Below are 17,467 nucleotides of genomic sequence, written 5' to 3' on the forward strand. Positions count from 1 at the left end.
ATTTAAACAAATTTAAGGTTTTGGTGAATACTTTTCTGTTCTTTCTTCAGCAAACATCATGGCAATGATCTTTGACATATACAGATTAATGATTCCTTTCTACTAACTGCATATACAATATAAAAAAACGATTTCCAGAACTTTTTCTAGGGAAGTAAATATGTTATCAATATAAGTATAATTTTATAGTTAAAAAAAAAAAGATAAGACATTTCAAAATATTTTTTTCTTTAAATAGCCTCACGATAATACAATACATTAATACAATATTACTAAAGAAAATACACAGAAATGTTAAATGCCTTTTTATGTTCTTCATGCTCTTTTTTTTAAGGAGACAGCAGTTAGTAAAAAAGTTCAAGAACAAAACGCTCACATTAAAGAAGAAAAGCTGGTGAGTTGTTAGTACAACTTTGCTATTTAAAATCATCAATATATATGCCATATTTCTTATTTAAGTTTCTTAAATTATTATACTAAAGTACTAAAACTAATTAAATTCACTTGTTTACTCTTCAGAAATATTTTAATACTAACATGAATGGGATCTTCCTCCACAGTCTTTAGAAAATTTATTACCAGAACAAAGTCCATTGTTTGACACTTTATTCCAAGTCTTAAATTTTGTTTTTGAACTCAGATGGGAAAAATTTGGTATACCCATGAAACAGTTGTTTACATATCAATTCAGTACAAATAAGCAATAAGGTTTGCTCAACATGCTTGCTGTTCTGCTTTTCTGGTTGACAACAGTTTGCTATAATATTGCTGGTATTCAAACCAGGTAGAATTGGAATTGTGTCAGTCTTATACAGAGGAAATCATATTCCATTCATACAAAGCATGTACATTTAGAATATTAAGCTATACCTGTACATAGCTGAACAGAGTTAAGACTGCATTTTGTTGCAAACTCAGATACGTTCCAGAGCAAATCCTGATATTCAAACCAAGGTACATGGAGTCAAGCATTAAACAATTAAACAAGCAAAACAATTATGTTCCCTGTAACAACAGCATAATACTGCTTTGCAGAATATTAAGCATAAAAAGGGGGTGGGGGTCGTGCAGGTTTTTTGTTGTGGTTTTGGTTTTTTTTCCTAAAACAGTTGTAGAATTTTCATTCTGCAGTTCATTAAGCCAAACATGTCAGAGAAGTGTATCATTCTTGTGCTCAGGGAGAGACCAAAGCAGTAGCTTGTTTGCACACCCAGTGAGCACTCACTGAAGGCTAATCCAACAGTACACTTCCAACCCATGAAAGCATATTTGCATTTTGAGTCTGGTTTTTAAAAATACTTGCCAATAAACACAGGGGAAAAAAGGAGAGACATTCCTGCTTCATTACTCCCACAGCCCTGAATGCACTAAAAACATTTATATGGAGATACTTGTAGCATAATTCATATGGATATTTGATATATATTATCTAAGGCAAGGACTTTTATTTTCTTTCTGTTCTCACCTGTGTGAATTGCTAGGGTCGGTGGATGGTTTTACCATATGGAGGGCTTTGGTATAAATCTGGGAAGGGCTCTAATATAGAGGTGGACTTTGTGTTTCTCCAAGAACTTGGGTTAGAAGACCTGGATTTCTGTATTAGAGCACTACAAATTCACCATCTGGACTAACTGATGTTGGCTTCAGTGGTTCTTGGACTGAGGCTGAATATAATATCTAAATTATAGCTGATTTACACTGAACTGCATGCAGAGAAGCAATCTTGTCTAGTTGAGTGAACACTGTACTAGATTTAAAAGATATGGCCATCTCTGCTCCTGACCTGTCAGATGACACTGGGCAAGCCATTCCAGCTCTCTGTAGTTCAGTTTTCAAGATGTAAACTGAACAGAAGATAAATTAAGATTCAGCACAAGAATATTATTTATTTCTGTGTAAGAATTTACATACATGAAAAGGAATGAGAGTACACCCAAAATAATGATTTTATTTTTAGTAGATAGCTGTATACAATAGAACCCAAAATAGATAAATTTGAAAGCTCTTTGCAAGTATGTGAAAATACTTTGTTTTAACAATTCATTCCTCTCAATATATTTTGAAGCAACTAAGCACATTTAAGACTGTCATCTGCCTGAAACTCAGGGGTTTTTTTCCTGTGGATGTCATCTTTTAGTAACTGCTGTTCTGGTCTTTGGGGAGTATGGATTGGCTTGGCTAGATCATTCCTTCTGTCTTTGAATCTTTTGAAATGTGTTTTGTAATGTTTAATAAAAAATTACTCTCTGCCTCCATTTCATCCATGTTTTCAGCTAACTGCCACAAAGTTAACGGCAGCACCCATGCGTTTGCAAATCTATACTACTTTAGTCAAGTCATTTTGGGTGGCTCTTTTCTTTTTTTTAGAACTTATTCTTCCTGAAGTAACAATATAGTCTTGATGAAGGTACACAAAAGTTCAGATAGTGACATCAAAATCTGATGTGCTGCACCATATGAAGTAAAGCTAATGTGTGGTAGTTCACATTTATTGGGATTTAATTCAGGAGATACAGAATATTGTCATATGAAGGCGATTCATTAATGGAAGTGATTACTTGCCTGTCATATATTTTCTCTGGGATTATTCATAATTGCCAGAACTGTAATGTGGTACCATAAAATTATTCTGTTAGATTAACTGAACTCTCATTGAGGTTGGATCTGATAAATTTTATTCAGATTTGCACTCAAGTATGTTTAAAGTGTCAATGGATTTTAATTTTAAGAAAATTCTCTAAAAAGGGTAAGTTATAATAATGTTAACTTCTCCAAGGCAAAAGGCCAGAAAAACCTGGAGGAGTTCTGTTTTCTTCCTAGAAGCCCTTCCCCAATGTTGATGTTGGACTGCATTTATATACATGACTTTGTAAACACTGGCAGAATAAAAACCAAATATGTTAATCTAAAAGACATAAAATATCTAATGTTTAAACTTCAGAAACAAAATCTTATTCAATGGATCCTAATTTGTTTGTATTAATAAGGAAATTCTCAGCTCTCTACAATGTGTGCAGGAGTTGCTTCAGCGAGTAACCCAAACGAACATTAGAATGGAGAGTGAGTTAAATGCACTGAAAGAAGAATATCAGGTCAGATTTTTCTTGATTAGACAAACTACTACTATCTGTTATATATTATTTAAGTCCAGGGCTGTTAAAGACATCTGTATGCTTTTCAGAACTTTTGACCTCACTTCCATTGCTCCCTCAGCTCCTTAACTGTCAGCATGAACCTTGAAGTGCAGGCTATGGTTTCCCTCTTCTAGTTCTCCCCCTAAAGTAAATCACGGTTGCCATTCTTATCAGCCATTTCTGGAGGGTAAAACCAGAACATATTGGAGGTTGCTTTCAAGTATTTTGAAATCAAATATTATGACTTTTATTTCCTATAATTTTCATATAGGTATAAATTCCTTTTCTGGAAAATACTTCAAATTTCAGATCTTCATAACCAGACTTGTCCCCAGCATTGTTAGAGCAGAGGGCCTAAAAAAGAGCATATCCTAAGCCATTTCTTGCTGTGTTGTCTGGTGTCATGTTTATGCTAGAGGTGGTAAGTAGCACAATGGAGAGTGTGGAGTTGCAGCATTCCTCAGTTCCTCTTTGAGCATATAAAAGTGGCTCAGAACAGTTTAGACTCTAAATGACACTAGCAGTCAGATTGGCCTACAGGGCACTAAAGATTAAGGTCATATCTGTTCCGGTCAGGTGTGCCATGCAGAGTTCAGGTACAACCATTAATCGGGCTATTAATAATTATTGTTTATTATTTGTCCATACATAATCACAACTATTCCACTCTTTGCTTGGCTTGTGAGGCCAAGGTTTTGAACTAGAATCTCAGTTAATTTAAAATTAAACTTCCTGTGTGCATGTATATTTTGTTTCTAAGTAAATGCTTCTATGCTGAATTGAGATTAGATTCACTTCACATAAGCCTTTACTTTATCTTTTAATAGATGTAAGCAGTTTGCTTTCTGCCACAATATCAATACATTAATTTTGCATTTTGATGAAACATGTAGGGTTAAAGATGAGTAATGTTCTCCATCAGAAACTAGGAATTAAAGTACCTGCTTTGTAGTATTGGCTAAAACTGTAGTGACTGGAAGAGAAATAGAAGTCACTAATTTCAGGTGTCAGGGTTCCTGTATTTATATTAGTGTGTGAGTGGGATTTTCACGATTTAAAATTCTTTGATCTCAGAGTGCTCTAGAACCAAGAAGAGATGCCTCTCAACCTGGAAAAAAGTCCAGTTTCTCTTTTGTAGATTGGCTCTTTTAAAAAATAATTTTAAATGACAAAGCACAGTATAATGGGAAAAGTGTGGTTTGTTAGCATGTTTTAAACTTTTCACAAAGATTAATTTGAGTCTCTAGGCTGTAGAATTGCCTAAAGTACATGATTTTCTAAAGCCTCTGTTATTTATATGTTGGGTCCAGTGAAACAGCTGGATTACTTGCTATTCGTACAATACTTGTTTTTGTCAAAGAAGGTAACATGCATTTTATTTTTTAAGATTATTGAAATGACTTTGTAAATTAAACCAGAAGTTCAAGATAGTTTAATTGGTATATAAACTTACTGATGATGACTTTTGTGATATGGAGACCCTTTAGGATCTTTGTGTCAGGATTATTGAATAGCAGGTATTCTAAAAGTGCTTTTTTTGATAGTATTTCTAAGCTATCATTTCCCACCTCAAATAAAGTTTATAGTATGCCTTAAAACTCCAGCTAAAACTGTGAATGGTATGTGTGAATCTTATCTTTGAAGACTTCACATAAATGTCTACAAGTGTAAGAGAAGTATAGATTGTTCTCTTGTTATTAAGGTATGAATTAAGTACAAGCCTGTTTTGCGGCCTGCACACGCCAACAATTAATTTCTGATTGTAAATATACTAATTCTGATTAGAGAGCCTGCTTTGATTTGGGTCCTGTTTATATTAGACATTGAGATGGTATTAAGGTTTTCTATTTTTCTAGCTACAGGACAAACTATTTCTAGTCAGCAAAGCTTCAGTGTGATCTTCAAAGGCAATTTCTTGCAGGCATAAGTACTTTAAATGAAATTGGTGTTAAAAGATATGGCTAACTAATAAGAGGCTCTTGATTCAACCTTTGAAAGCTCTGATGACTATACAAGGACTCCTCAATACTTACTTTAATGTAAATATTCCTTCTTAGTCTTCACTGTGGCATTTAAGATCAGCTAAGATTTGATCTCAGCTGAGTTTTGTGAGAACATTCTCTGCATTCTCAAACCCAAGATTTTCTCACTTGAGAATGATAATTAGATTCAAAACATTTATATAAGCACATACGAGTGATAAGATTTTGAGAGATCACATCTGGAAACATAAAAGTGGCTAGATATTTCAACAGATTTATTTTTTTGTAAACCTGATAAATGCATGTGCAAAATGCAGTGATTCCCTTGGACAACATGATGCAAATACAATGCGATATTAAAAGTGAATGTCACGTGTTCTTGTTCTTTCCATATGAACTCAGGGGGTTATTTTGATTTGTCAGAAATGTCTGTTTAAACAGTAGTCATAAGATATTGTTGGTTTTTATAGCTACTTGTTTGGCTGACAGTTTGATACAATTACCAGGATATTCCAGTGAATAAGACATTAACTGTTCATTTTGCGGTGTCAACAAATGAAACTTAAAAAAGAGAGAGCTGAACATATACCTTGAAGGGTCTACCCACTTTCCTGCCAATTTGAGAGCGATTGCTTTAGTCTTAGTCTTTATTGGTTGTAGAATCACACTTGTGATGAATGGGGTCTGAAGGTTATTCCTATCCTCTGTCCTACATCCACGTCAAGTTTGTGGACCTTGCTCAAGAAACAGTTTCTTCAGAATAATAGAAAAATGGAAGGAGTGATTGTACAGTCCCATAGAAATATTTTTATTCTTACACTCACAAAAAATTACTGCTTATTTTTGAGCTTGAGATGACAGAATACTTAAACTTGCAAGGTAACTTTCAAGAAAGATAATACTGTCCTTTCTCATTCTACCTATGCATACTTAGTGCTAGGATACCAATGTTCTTTTGAGTTCAGAAAAAACAAGTTATAATTCTTTAAATGATGACAGAATACTTGAGAATGCAAGGAATTCAGGTATTCCCCCCTCTGTACAATTGCCTTTAACCAAGAAGCATCAAGAATCAAGAAGTAGACTAATTTCTAATTAAAAGACCGAGTAAAAAGGAATTTTACTTTGGAGTATTGCCTCCATAACATTTTTCGAGTGGACTTTCAAAGAAGCTCAGCAGAGGCATAAATATGTAGCTGGTCATATAGCTACATGAATTAAAGTTATGTTTACATTATCAAATATATTTGTGTCATCTATATAGTAGATAATGGATGCATTAAGTCCTTTATCTTCTATTTTGTTTGCTCTAAAAATGTGATAGGATAAAAATTCCAACAGTACCTGAGATGCGTGTGAACGTATTATTTATTTACACAAGACAGCTTTAATTTAGCTGAGTTAACCCCAAAATGTTGCAAGTACGACTATGATAGCATAAAATTTATTACTAATAAAACTGTTATTTTAATGCACATTAATCTATTTCAGTGATCTAATAAAAATAAAGGATAATCAGACATGTACTTCATGTTCCAGTGGATATGTTTTAGAATTTAAAGTTTTTAGAGTTTATAAGATAAGTTAATAAACAATTTAGAATGGAAAAACAGATCAGAAAAATAGAAGTATTTTCTTTGACTACACAGTAGTTTTTTCTTTAAGTGCAATGGGTCTAGACTGTGCTACATTTCATATTTCTCATCTCTGGACTTTATATTACTTTTTCAGCACATTAAAACTTATGCAGTGAAACTGAATAATGGCAAGTGTTTTTATACCCTTTTATAGCCATTTCTTTTTTCATAACCTCCCCCTGTTTCCTGTTAGCTAAACTATAAGCACCTTTCTGTTAATTTATGAAAATTATTGTTGAGATAGCACATTATCACTGATCTGTATGGCACTTCCAGCATGTTAGAAGCAAAGGTCCAAGCAACATAAAACACATCAAAATTCATTAATGTGGTATTGATTATTTTTTGGATAATTAATTTTATTGCAGACCCTTGAAAGAGATAATGAGCTGCAAAGGGAGAAGGCAAAGGAAAATGAAGAAAAGTTCCTTAATCTTCAGAATGAGCATGAGAAAGCACTAAGAACTTGGAAAAAAGATGTAGGTTTATTAAATTAAATGTTAGAGTATTAAAAGGTTTTTGAAATAGTCATCAAGCATTTCAGGTAATTCCTAAAAGCCAAGAAAATATTACAGAAATAATACAACAAAAAGAACCAATTTCTTTTCCAGTAATGCAGACTATTCTAGAAATGAATATTTTTAACAGGTAGATTTAGGAGAAACATTGACTTCTGTGCTCTAAAAGGTCAGTACACTTCCTGCAGTTCTGTAAAGCAAGAGCCAAGGTATTAGGTGTTACCTTGAATTTAGCACTTAAATATTCCAGAATTACATATTTGCCATTACCTAGACATGGAAGCTGATAAAATTCAGTGTAAATTAAAACTATATGTGTAAAAAAAATGCAAATTTCCTGAAAAATACAATTTATACAGAGAACACCTGCATTTCTAGGCTGTACCCCTGTATCCTGAAAAAATTAGTAAACTGTCATATAGTGAAAAATGAATGTAAATCCACATGAACTGAAGTGACATGAATGACCATATGCAAAGGGAAAAAAAAAATCAACTTCACACTGGATCAGGCCAAGATACTGAAGGCTTGCATTAAAGCAGAAGTCTTGATTTGACAGGAACTAATCAATTTCAACTGTGGGGTGAAAGCGTATAAGAAAAGGTAAAAAAAATCTGTATGTCCTTTCAGTGAATTCACCTCTGTCTACACCTAAACAATAATTTATCTTCAATATTTGCCATTCTTTCTACTACTTCATTACTTTTAAAGAATACTTCAGTAATTATTTAACCCAAAATAATTAGCAAAATATCGTAGCTGCAAACACTATCTGCAATAATAAATGCATGTCCACAAGTAAGAAATATTAATACTTCTTCAGTGAGACAAGACCTGTTTAGTGTGTGGCAACCAGACTCTAAGCAGCATTTGCTTAATAGTCTGTCTTGTTTCTACACAACTGGTACCTCTGCCAGAAAGGTTTTGAATTTGGTGTGGATTCTCAGGGAGGCTGTGGGGAAACAAAGCAAAATTGTCCCTGTAATCCTGTTGTCTAGCATTAACTCTTGAGTGCAGCCACTATGGAGATGACTGCAGCTATGAGTCTACAAAATAGCTGAACTGCTCTGATGCTCACTGCCCTGAGAAGATTTGATCTCCCCGATTCCTGGAAGCGTCTTATACCATAGTTTCCTGTGTAGACATGGAAATGTTTGCATTTGTTCTTTAGAAGATTTTTTTTTTTTACCCTCTCCATATTTCTGCTATGGCTAACTAGAAATTTGGTTTCTTAATATCTTGTAGTGTCATTATGGATAATGTTAACCTTATACACTGCTCTGGAAATATTTGTAAATTAAATGAAGGTATTTCTGTAAAATTGCCCTTTTATTCTTATTACCCTTGTTTTTTTGATCATCCTTTTTGTTCTAAATACAAAGATTTAATTGTTATGTGCTCACTTGAAGTATTGGATACTTGAGGCAGAAGTGCCAAGCAAATTATTTGCTGTTGTAGTTTTTTGACAATGTAGGTAGAGAATGAATGTTGACTAGCACATTTATCTTTGAGCCAAAAAAAGGAAGAAAGCTACAAATAGAAATCTCACTTTTTCAAACATTGTTACTTGAAGTAAATGGTGAAAAAAAAACCCAAATAATAAAAGGTATCATCTGTAATGGAAATGTAGTTAAAATCTTGGTTTGAATGAAAAAGCTCAAAATTATCTTACTTTGTACAAAGAAATCGCTTAGCATATACACTTCATTTTAAGAATTTAATTTGCTACGCTGTTAATACCCCTGTAAAATACTGTTTTACATATTTGAACATGCAGTCAAGATCTATGTTTGTGTGCTCTGTGTGCCTTCAATTTTTACAGGAGGAAAACATGAGAAGAGAAATAGGCGCTATTAAAAATGAGTTGAATTCACTTAAACGAGTTCACAGACATCTTGAAGGTTATCATCCTCCTCAGGGAAATCAGCATTCAGAGAAAGTGGAAAATCTGCAGGTAAGTGTCTCTAATAGCTGCAGACTTTCCATTTCTTGTAAAAATACTAGAGAATGAGAGATATGATAGTTTTTCTAATCTGGCTGGCAGTGTCCATGATCTTCCTTTGACATCACTAAACCTAAAAATTTAATTGATTTAATCAGTGATCCAAGATCCCATGAAAATTCCTCTACCCAGAGAATGTTCCCCTTTCGTCCAGAGGGGCACTTGTATCATAGAAACTGGAGATGTTACCTCAATAATAAATTTATACATAATTCATAAATAATCTATCTTAACTAAGCCCTGTTTCACAAAGATATTTTGCATCAGTGTTTCTCAAATACTGTGGCAGACCAACTGACTTCATATGTATGTGAGTTCCCTGGGAGTGTGAAAATCCACTTCTACTCAGAGGAACAAATTTCAGCCTGCGAGACAGATGAGAAATTCGCTTTATCAACATATAGATTATTGACATTCTTCAGTTTTAATTTAAAAAACCCTCAACTTTATTTCATTTAGCATCTTTAAGAATCATCAAAGGCATAACAAGCTCAACAAGGAGGTAAAAGACTGTTTTATACAGTGCGGGTTGAACTAGAATTGAGTTTACATTGCTGGGTGAACCATGTCCCTGTTCAGTTCTGTATTCAGAGCATGTATGAGAAGTCAGCAAGTGGTTAAACACGTGAAGATGATCTGTTGGAGCAAAAGGAAGAACACGTAGCCCTGCAGCTATGTGTTATCCCTTACTTTAACTGGGTTGCAAATATATCTTCCAGTCGTTTATAAGATTGAAGAAATGGGAAGAGGCATAAGCCATAAGAATGGCCACAACTTTCCTTGTGCATTGAGTCTATTCTTTTGAGTATTGGTTATATCTCTTTTTCCAATAGTTTTTACATCCAAATAATGAATTATCCTTCAAAGAAGGGAAAACTCATTTTGCATGCATGTGATTTTGCTTTCAATGTTAAGAAAATATGAAGACACTAGGACTGTAAAGACACATTATCTTTTTAGAACTAGTCTCTGAATTGTCAGTAAAATGACAAACTGTAACAATATTTTAGAATTTGGAAGAACTGAAAATCATTTTCTTCACAATGTATGTTTGTAGCTCACAAACATACATATATGAGTATATACATATCAGCTGGTTTGTCCTTAATAATGCAATGGAAGTTAGACTTGAACTGATTATTCATTGTGCCAAAGCTGTATGAATTCAACAAAGTATAATGCAAATAGTGTCACTCTTAAAAATCATTGTTTCTTTGAATGAAAATTAAATATGAATTATGTTTAGGGTGCAGAATCAATGGCACACAATCAGTCATTCATGATAAACCATACTTGTGCTTACCAGGGTAACCGTAAGTGTTTGAAAGTAGATAAGCTTAAAGCATATGCTCCTAAATGCAAAAGATCTCCGAGACGTCTTCTAAATATATATCTTACACTATCTTATGGCAAATTGCCATACCCGTTTGTGTTGTATGATCGTAAGATTTCATAAGCTAGGCAGGTTAGGCTGAGACAAATCTCCAGTGGAACACTGCCAAGAAATTACAGGAGCTGCAGCAGATCATATTGATTATTCTAATCTGTGGAATTTCACCTTGTATCAGTAATGAGTCACTGTCTAGTAAAACATAAAAGGCAAGGTGTTGGCTATGATTTAGATCTTGACTCTGGCTCCAAGTTTTGCAAGGAAATATGCATATAATTATTTTTATATCTAGTGCAATCTAAAATCCCTGTGATTGTGGGGCATGAAATGTAGAATGTATGTAAACTTCTTGATACTAATCACCTGTGGAATAGTAATTAAACAAAAGGCCTTTTAAAAAAGAAAGGTACAATGTCAGACCTCATTACAAGCTCAAATTGCAATTTAGTTTAACTTTCTTGTGTTTTACATTTAGTTTAATATAATTTGTAATACAGCTGTGTACCATTAGAGAATAGACACCTAGCAATGGGTTACTGTAATTCTTTCATGTGTATATGTACAGGGAGATCAGGTTTTGAGGATGTTTTTAGTTTCATGGTATGACATATTCTGTTGAGGGAAAGGTTGTCATAGGTATATGTATATTGCTTAGTTAGATTTTACTAAATCACAGGGGAAAAAAATTAAATCCAGGTTTAATAGTTTTGATATATAGGCATTTAGGTTTATGCAACTTGGACCTATTTTTGAAGGGCTGAACATCCATTTGAAGTTAATGGAAGCTAGGTTTATTCAACCCATCTGAAAATCTGGAAAGGAATCATGTAAGCTTTCTCCCTTTCTAAGAATGCTTTGTCATGTTTGTCTCAGATGCATTCAGCAGTTCAGCCCATACCAACAGATATGGTCAAATTCCACTGCAGTAGCTGTTTTATACCTGTACAAAAGAGTGACATGCACAGTTATATTGTGGTGTTTGGTGTTTCTGTCTAAAGAAACAGCTCCTAGAAGCAAAAGATTATAAAAAATTACAGCTTTTGTGAAAGAAAAAGCAAATTTCTCATATTTGTCTTTGAAAATGAAAGCTTGAAAATGTGATACCAAAGCTGTGTATAGCCTGATGTCATAGGTACAATTTCCAAATCAGAATGTCAGGGAAGATTATAATAAAACATGAGGAAAAGAGACATTTCAATTGAAACTTCAAATTGAAGGTGGAGTATTTAGCAGACAAAAACTATTTTTAGGGTCCTCTTCCATTCCTCCCTCCCTCAAATCAGCAAAGCTGGGAGCATCGGGATATCTCTGTGACCTGTAGAAAATTGATTCCTGCAGATTTGTATTCTGCATCATCTACAGTGCCACCACTGCAATAATCCCATTTTTTACCAGTGTTGTCTATGTGCCTCCCTCCATTTTGCAATATGCTTTGTCCTCCCCACACATCCAATGCCCAAGCACAAGACTTGTAACTCCCTCCCACATCCCAGTCTTACTTTTGCAACACCTCCAGTCATGAAAGTATCTTCAGCTTTTTCTCGCATCTTTTATGGACTAAGCAATACCCCTGCTCCCTCCCACATCTTTTATATCCTATCTTTAGGGCAAGAGCCAGCATATGCTTCTGCCTTCAGCTGCCAAACAGTTGATGATGATAAAAGATGCATCTTCTTTTCCTTTTTTTTTGGTGGGGTTTTTCTGAAGCATTTCTTCACTATTCAGCTCGTAGTTTCCACAGAACTTTGTCAAATGCAGCTTTCAAAAATAAAGACAACTGCTGCAGTAGTAAACCCGTGACTCAAACTTTTAAGTAAATAAATCTTTCAGGCTTTTACTCCTGTTGAATTTGACTCAAATTCCAGTTAAGAAGCCATCTGGGAGGGAAGACTGGTAAGACTTGCACATTCATAAGCTTTATTGACCTATCCTAGGTGGTTTGTTAGAAAAAAATAGTCTTAGTATGTGTGTGTATGCACGTGTTTGAGTGTAAACAGCAAACATGCATGTTTTTTCCACATGTAATTCCTGAGCAGGTCACTGATTTAGCCAGCAGACAGAGGGAGTGATCCAGTCAGCACATGTACACACATATTCCTTCCTCTGAGAAGTTCTGTCAATCTGTATAACTTTTCTGTGTGGACTGTAATATAGCAGGATCTAATTTCTTTCCTACTCTTCTAGGGTATTAGTCTGTGCTTTTTTTTTCTGCATTTACATGAACTTTGTATACTTCAGGTGAATGGTCTTTGTTTTCCATCAGAATTGTAAAAATAATGTTAAATTTAAGTCCTCAAGTTCAAATCTAATCGGTGACTGTAGTAAACCATTAAAATATGTATAACCTTTTGTTCCTTCTTATGCTAGGGTGGTCAAGAACACTCAAAAGATAGTGAAATACAGGCTGTTCAGAAAGAAAATGAGTGTATGCAATCTACAATAAGAGACAGTAATTTTGGACAAGAAGAAACTGAAGTTAAAACCACAATGAACTACTCTTTAAGCACTGAGGAATTACAGATAGAACAAAGTAATAACATTACATGGATAACAGAGATAAGTAGTATTGTTGAAGAAGGATAAATGTTTACAGATACAGTATATGACAGGGGAATGCTGGAATCCTGAATTAAATGTTACTGTACTAACAAAGTAAAATTCTTGGTGTCAGTAGTGCTAATCTATAATAAATTCACAAAGTTCTGAGTGAAAGCACAGTACTTCCAGTGGCTGCCCTGGGACTCTAAGTTTAAAGACCTGTGTGCTGTAACCCTTCAAGCTGTTGCAATACTCTCTGCATGCCAGTTCAAGAAGTCAATAGGGGCTAGAACTATGATGTGTATAGAACTGTCTGGAAGCAAAACTGAGGGCTTTTCCTTTCCCATAAAACAATGAAAAAAGGCAGAGAGTGAGTGTGCTGCACAGGACAATGAAGGTCTGTTCATGTGGACAGTCATAACGCTTTTCTATACAAAGCACATTTTAACTCCAGTAAGTAATTTTCTGAAGCCAGCTAAAGGAAATGTACTTAGTCTCTAATGCTCAGTCTCTAAAATGTAGGAAAGATAAGTGGAAATTTAAAAGCTTGTTAACTGCAAAGTGACCGCTTTAAAGGATCAGTGCTCACAGCCTTCAGAAAACACCTTTCTGATAATGAAATGCTTACTATTCCTCACCAGCCCCCTACCGTCAAGTCATAGCATATTCCCTTTGCTATGAACATATTCCCTTAAACAGTTTTTGTTTTCCATTTAGCTAAAAATGCCACTTTCAACATTAAAGACAAATACAGTTGCATCAGTAACCAGAGGCTTATACTTTATGTAGACATACAATGGTTGATTAAGTATGTGCTATAATTTCATAATGAAGACCCCTTTCAATAATAAGGAGGACAGATACCAGTTGGGAAATATTTCAACTATAAGCCATATCTAAAATCTACAGAATGTTATTTTCTGTTTGAACAGTTTATAAATATTTTGCAATACTTCAGTGACTTTTTGATAGACCTGTGTGTGTAAAGTAAGATAAGAAAAATCAGCATTGATACTAATATTCAGTTCATCTCTTCAGAAATTTTAAACTGTAAAAATAAAGTAATAGTTAATCTTTGGGTTATAACTAGAGAATACACTTATTCTTAATAGGTTTACAAGTTCTTGAAAACAGTTTTAAGGATGAAATTAATGTTGCTAGCCCTTATGAAGAAAAGCAAAGGGAGGCTTCTCCCAGGAATACCCTCTGCACAGATACTGATTTAATTACCCAAGGACAGACCTCGGAAATACATGTCACTGAGTGCAAAGAAGCAGAAAACCTAGGAGCAACATGTAGAATGTTACTGGATGAAAACAATACAAATTTAGGACAAAACCTACAGGACAGCACCAAGCCGTTGGCAGCATGCCACACACAAACAAGAAAGGTCTTTTTAGACAGTGCTGACACTAGAGGCGCCTACAAAAAAAATGGAAGTCAGGAGACTGACTCTAGCAACCAAGAATTGTGCAATACTACAGATCAATCAATTTGTGCCAAGGCAGATGAAAAATCAAATACCATAAAACGCAACAAAAGTGTCCTTACACCTGAAGCACCCAAAACAGAGTCTGAAGTGGTTCTTTGCACTGAGAAGAAGAATGCTGCATGTGAGAGAAGTACAGATAATCATCAAGCTAAGGAATTAAGTTTTGGCATCCTATCTTATATTAAAGAAAATTCTCAAACAGAATACCGAAAATGTAGCTCGCTGGACAGTGACAGTTATGTAGGCAATGGATTACAAAGACCAGAAAAAAACTTATCAAACCTGAGTGGTTTACATAAACTTTCTTTTAAACAGACACACATAGATGCTGAAGAAAGAAATGACGACAACAATGCCAGAAACATAAATGGTACACTGAGAAGTAGTAGTGTTCCAGCAACTGCCGTTGACAATCTACCAACTGTTCATTGTGATAACGCAAGTGGTGATGATGCCACAAAAGAACACAGTAGTAATATGTTTCTCTTGGGTACTTTCAATTTATGCCCCCTCAAAATAGAAAGAGGAATAAATGCGGATGACATGCACAGCAAGCAACCTGAACAAGACTGTACCAAACAAACAGGGAATGCTACAAATACATGTACTTCAAGCACTGAAGCTGCATCTCCAGTAAAGGCTGATGGTCTTGAAGTAATTGCTCATAAAAAAACCCAAACAGATAGAATTAGTACAGATAAATTAATTCCATGTAAAAAAGCTAACGATGATATTCAGATACACTCCATCAAAAATGGACATTCCCTGGAGATTAATAATTCAACAAATTACACATTGTTAGAAGAGAAAAAAGACTCACTGAGTAGTACAGTTCCAGGAAGGAAGTTTGCTGACGGTCACCTGAAAGAATCATGCTCTTTACCCATGAGAACAGCTGGAAATTTAGTAAACATAAGTGGAAGGTCATCCTTTGATCTTTCAACCTCAGATAAAAAAGCTGAGAAAACTCCAGTATCCTTAAATTTTTCAGACCTCGGTTCTTGTTCAAGAGTAAATCAAATGAAAGGTCAAGCTACATGGACTTCAGCTTCCAAGGAACCTTCCCTTTTGAATGAGAAACTACCACGCTTACTGGAAAACACAAAGGTTACTTCAAAAACACAGTGTCAAAATCTCAGTGAAAATGTTGACAGAACAGAAACAGCACTAGGTAAGAGAAGGAAGCATTTCTTTTGAGGCATGTACTGAATACACTTAGAAACAGTATCAAAATGTGAAATTTCTGCATCTGAGTTTAGTGTAACATTAGAAAAATGTAAACCTCCTGACATTTTAGTTATATGGCAAAAAAAAATATTGAAAGATGAGATTTGTCCATTAATTTATAGTGTAAATGCAACAGAACAATTTTTGTTTGCTCAATTATCTGATTATGTAGACAACTTCTCATATTTCTCTTTGTGAAAAAAGCAGTGCAATGACAAACTGATTATTTATAGGCATTTCGAACCCTAACGTAGAGCATGCTCTGTCAGGGCTCTGTATATACCTGAAAAGCATTGAGCAGCTTTTGGAAATTATTCAGCGCCCTCATTTTGCATAACAGTTGGATAGTTTTTAAACCAGTAGGTGCTTCTTTGAATGGGGCTTAGAGAAATTTTACTTTTTTATTTTATTGTAGATTTTTAATTCAGATGGACATTTAAAACCATCTGAATGTGTCCAATGTGTGAAAGGACAAGCTTATATTCTTTGAAGCTCTGGAAAACACGCCTAGCTGTTAAGAGTGCTCAAGGAGCTTTTTAATCTCCTACTGGTGGCACCTGGTGATTATATGCTGAGCAATACTTTGCATATGCAAATCAGCAAATAGGAACTTCATTCCATGTGTTTCTAAGTCATTACTGAAATGTGGAAAAAAATGTATTTTAGATTTGGTTTGCAATAAAATTAGCTGCTAGATTACTCCTATATTTATTTACTAAAAGTGTTATTTCTAAACTCGGTTTACTACCAAAGTAATAAAAGTATCATCTCTGTTTCCACAGTAAACTGACTAATACATTTACAGATGTTGCTCTACTTCAGTAACTGGACAGAGTAAAAGATACCTAAGTGGTGCCTGCCTTTCTCAAAATAAAGCTTGCATGTGGGTTCTATCCTTAATACATGCTGTAAACTTTAAAAAGCAGATAATCTCTTAGGTTCTGGAAGGAATTAAAGCCTCTGTGTGTGTAGAAAAATGGAGCTTTGGGTGCTTAGATGGTTTTCAAAAGAGCTACAGCCACAATACAGGGTGTTTGTGTCTATTAATGTTTTGTTGATGTAGTGTTTTGAGTTTTGGCCCTTGAACGTACAAAGAGCAGAAAATGGACTCCCATCCCTTAGTTTTGTGGCCAGTGGCAGTGGGACAGAAAAAGTTTAAAGATAATTTTGTTTCCGTACTTGGCCTACGTATATTTGTATACAGATGCATATTTTTTTGCAGTTCAGTTTCAGAAAAGTCTTTGTCCCTAAAACGATAGCAGTGGTAGCAAGGTAGCAGAATCCTGATCTCAGATGGTACATTATTTCTTTTAATAATGTGAATTTTGATACCTGAATTTTGATACCTGTTACAAGAAAATGAATGCACAGTTATGGGATGTTTTGCATGTACCTTTTCTGTAAGAACAGACAGCACTAGCTGAAGTTCTTCCCTGTGTTCCTCCTCCTTTGCTTCTCAGAACCTTTCTGTATGCAAAGTACTGTAACTCCAAGAAGTGACTCTGAGAGGTTCATCCAAGGGGATTTTAATATAACTAGTTCCTCAA

General features: G+C 34.6%; 1 protein-coding gene across 1 annotated transcript in view; it reads left to right on the forward strand.

Moving 5' to 3' along the window:
- Window positions 1-17,467, forward strand: part of CCDC73 (coiled-coil domain containing 73) — a 57,563-nt gene that overhangs the window by 34,976 nt on the left and 5,120 nt on the right. Inside the window, exons 10-15 of the mRNA XM_037401657.1 lie at window positions 335-394; window positions 2,988-3,092; window positions 7,122-7,232; window positions 9,094-9,225; window positions 13,031-13,193; window positions 14,314-15,864. Coding sequence (XP_037257554.1) covers window positions 335-394; window positions 2,988-3,092; window positions 7,122-7,232; window positions 9,094-9,225; window positions 13,031-13,193; window positions 14,314-15,864 — 2,122 coding nt within the window. The remainder of the gene's footprint in view (window positions 1-334; window positions 395-2,987; window positions 3,093-7,121; window positions 7,233-9,093; window positions 9,226-13,030; window positions 13,194-14,313; window positions 15,865-17,467) is intronic.

The sequence above is a fragment of the Falco rusticolus genome, chromosome 10 (assembly GCF_015220075.1).
Source record: "Falco rusticolus isolate bFalRus1 chromosome 10, bFalRus1.pri, whole genome shotgun sequence".
Taxonomy (NCBI): Eukaryota; Metazoa; Chordata; class Aves; order Falconiformes; family Falconidae; genus Falco; species Falco rusticolus.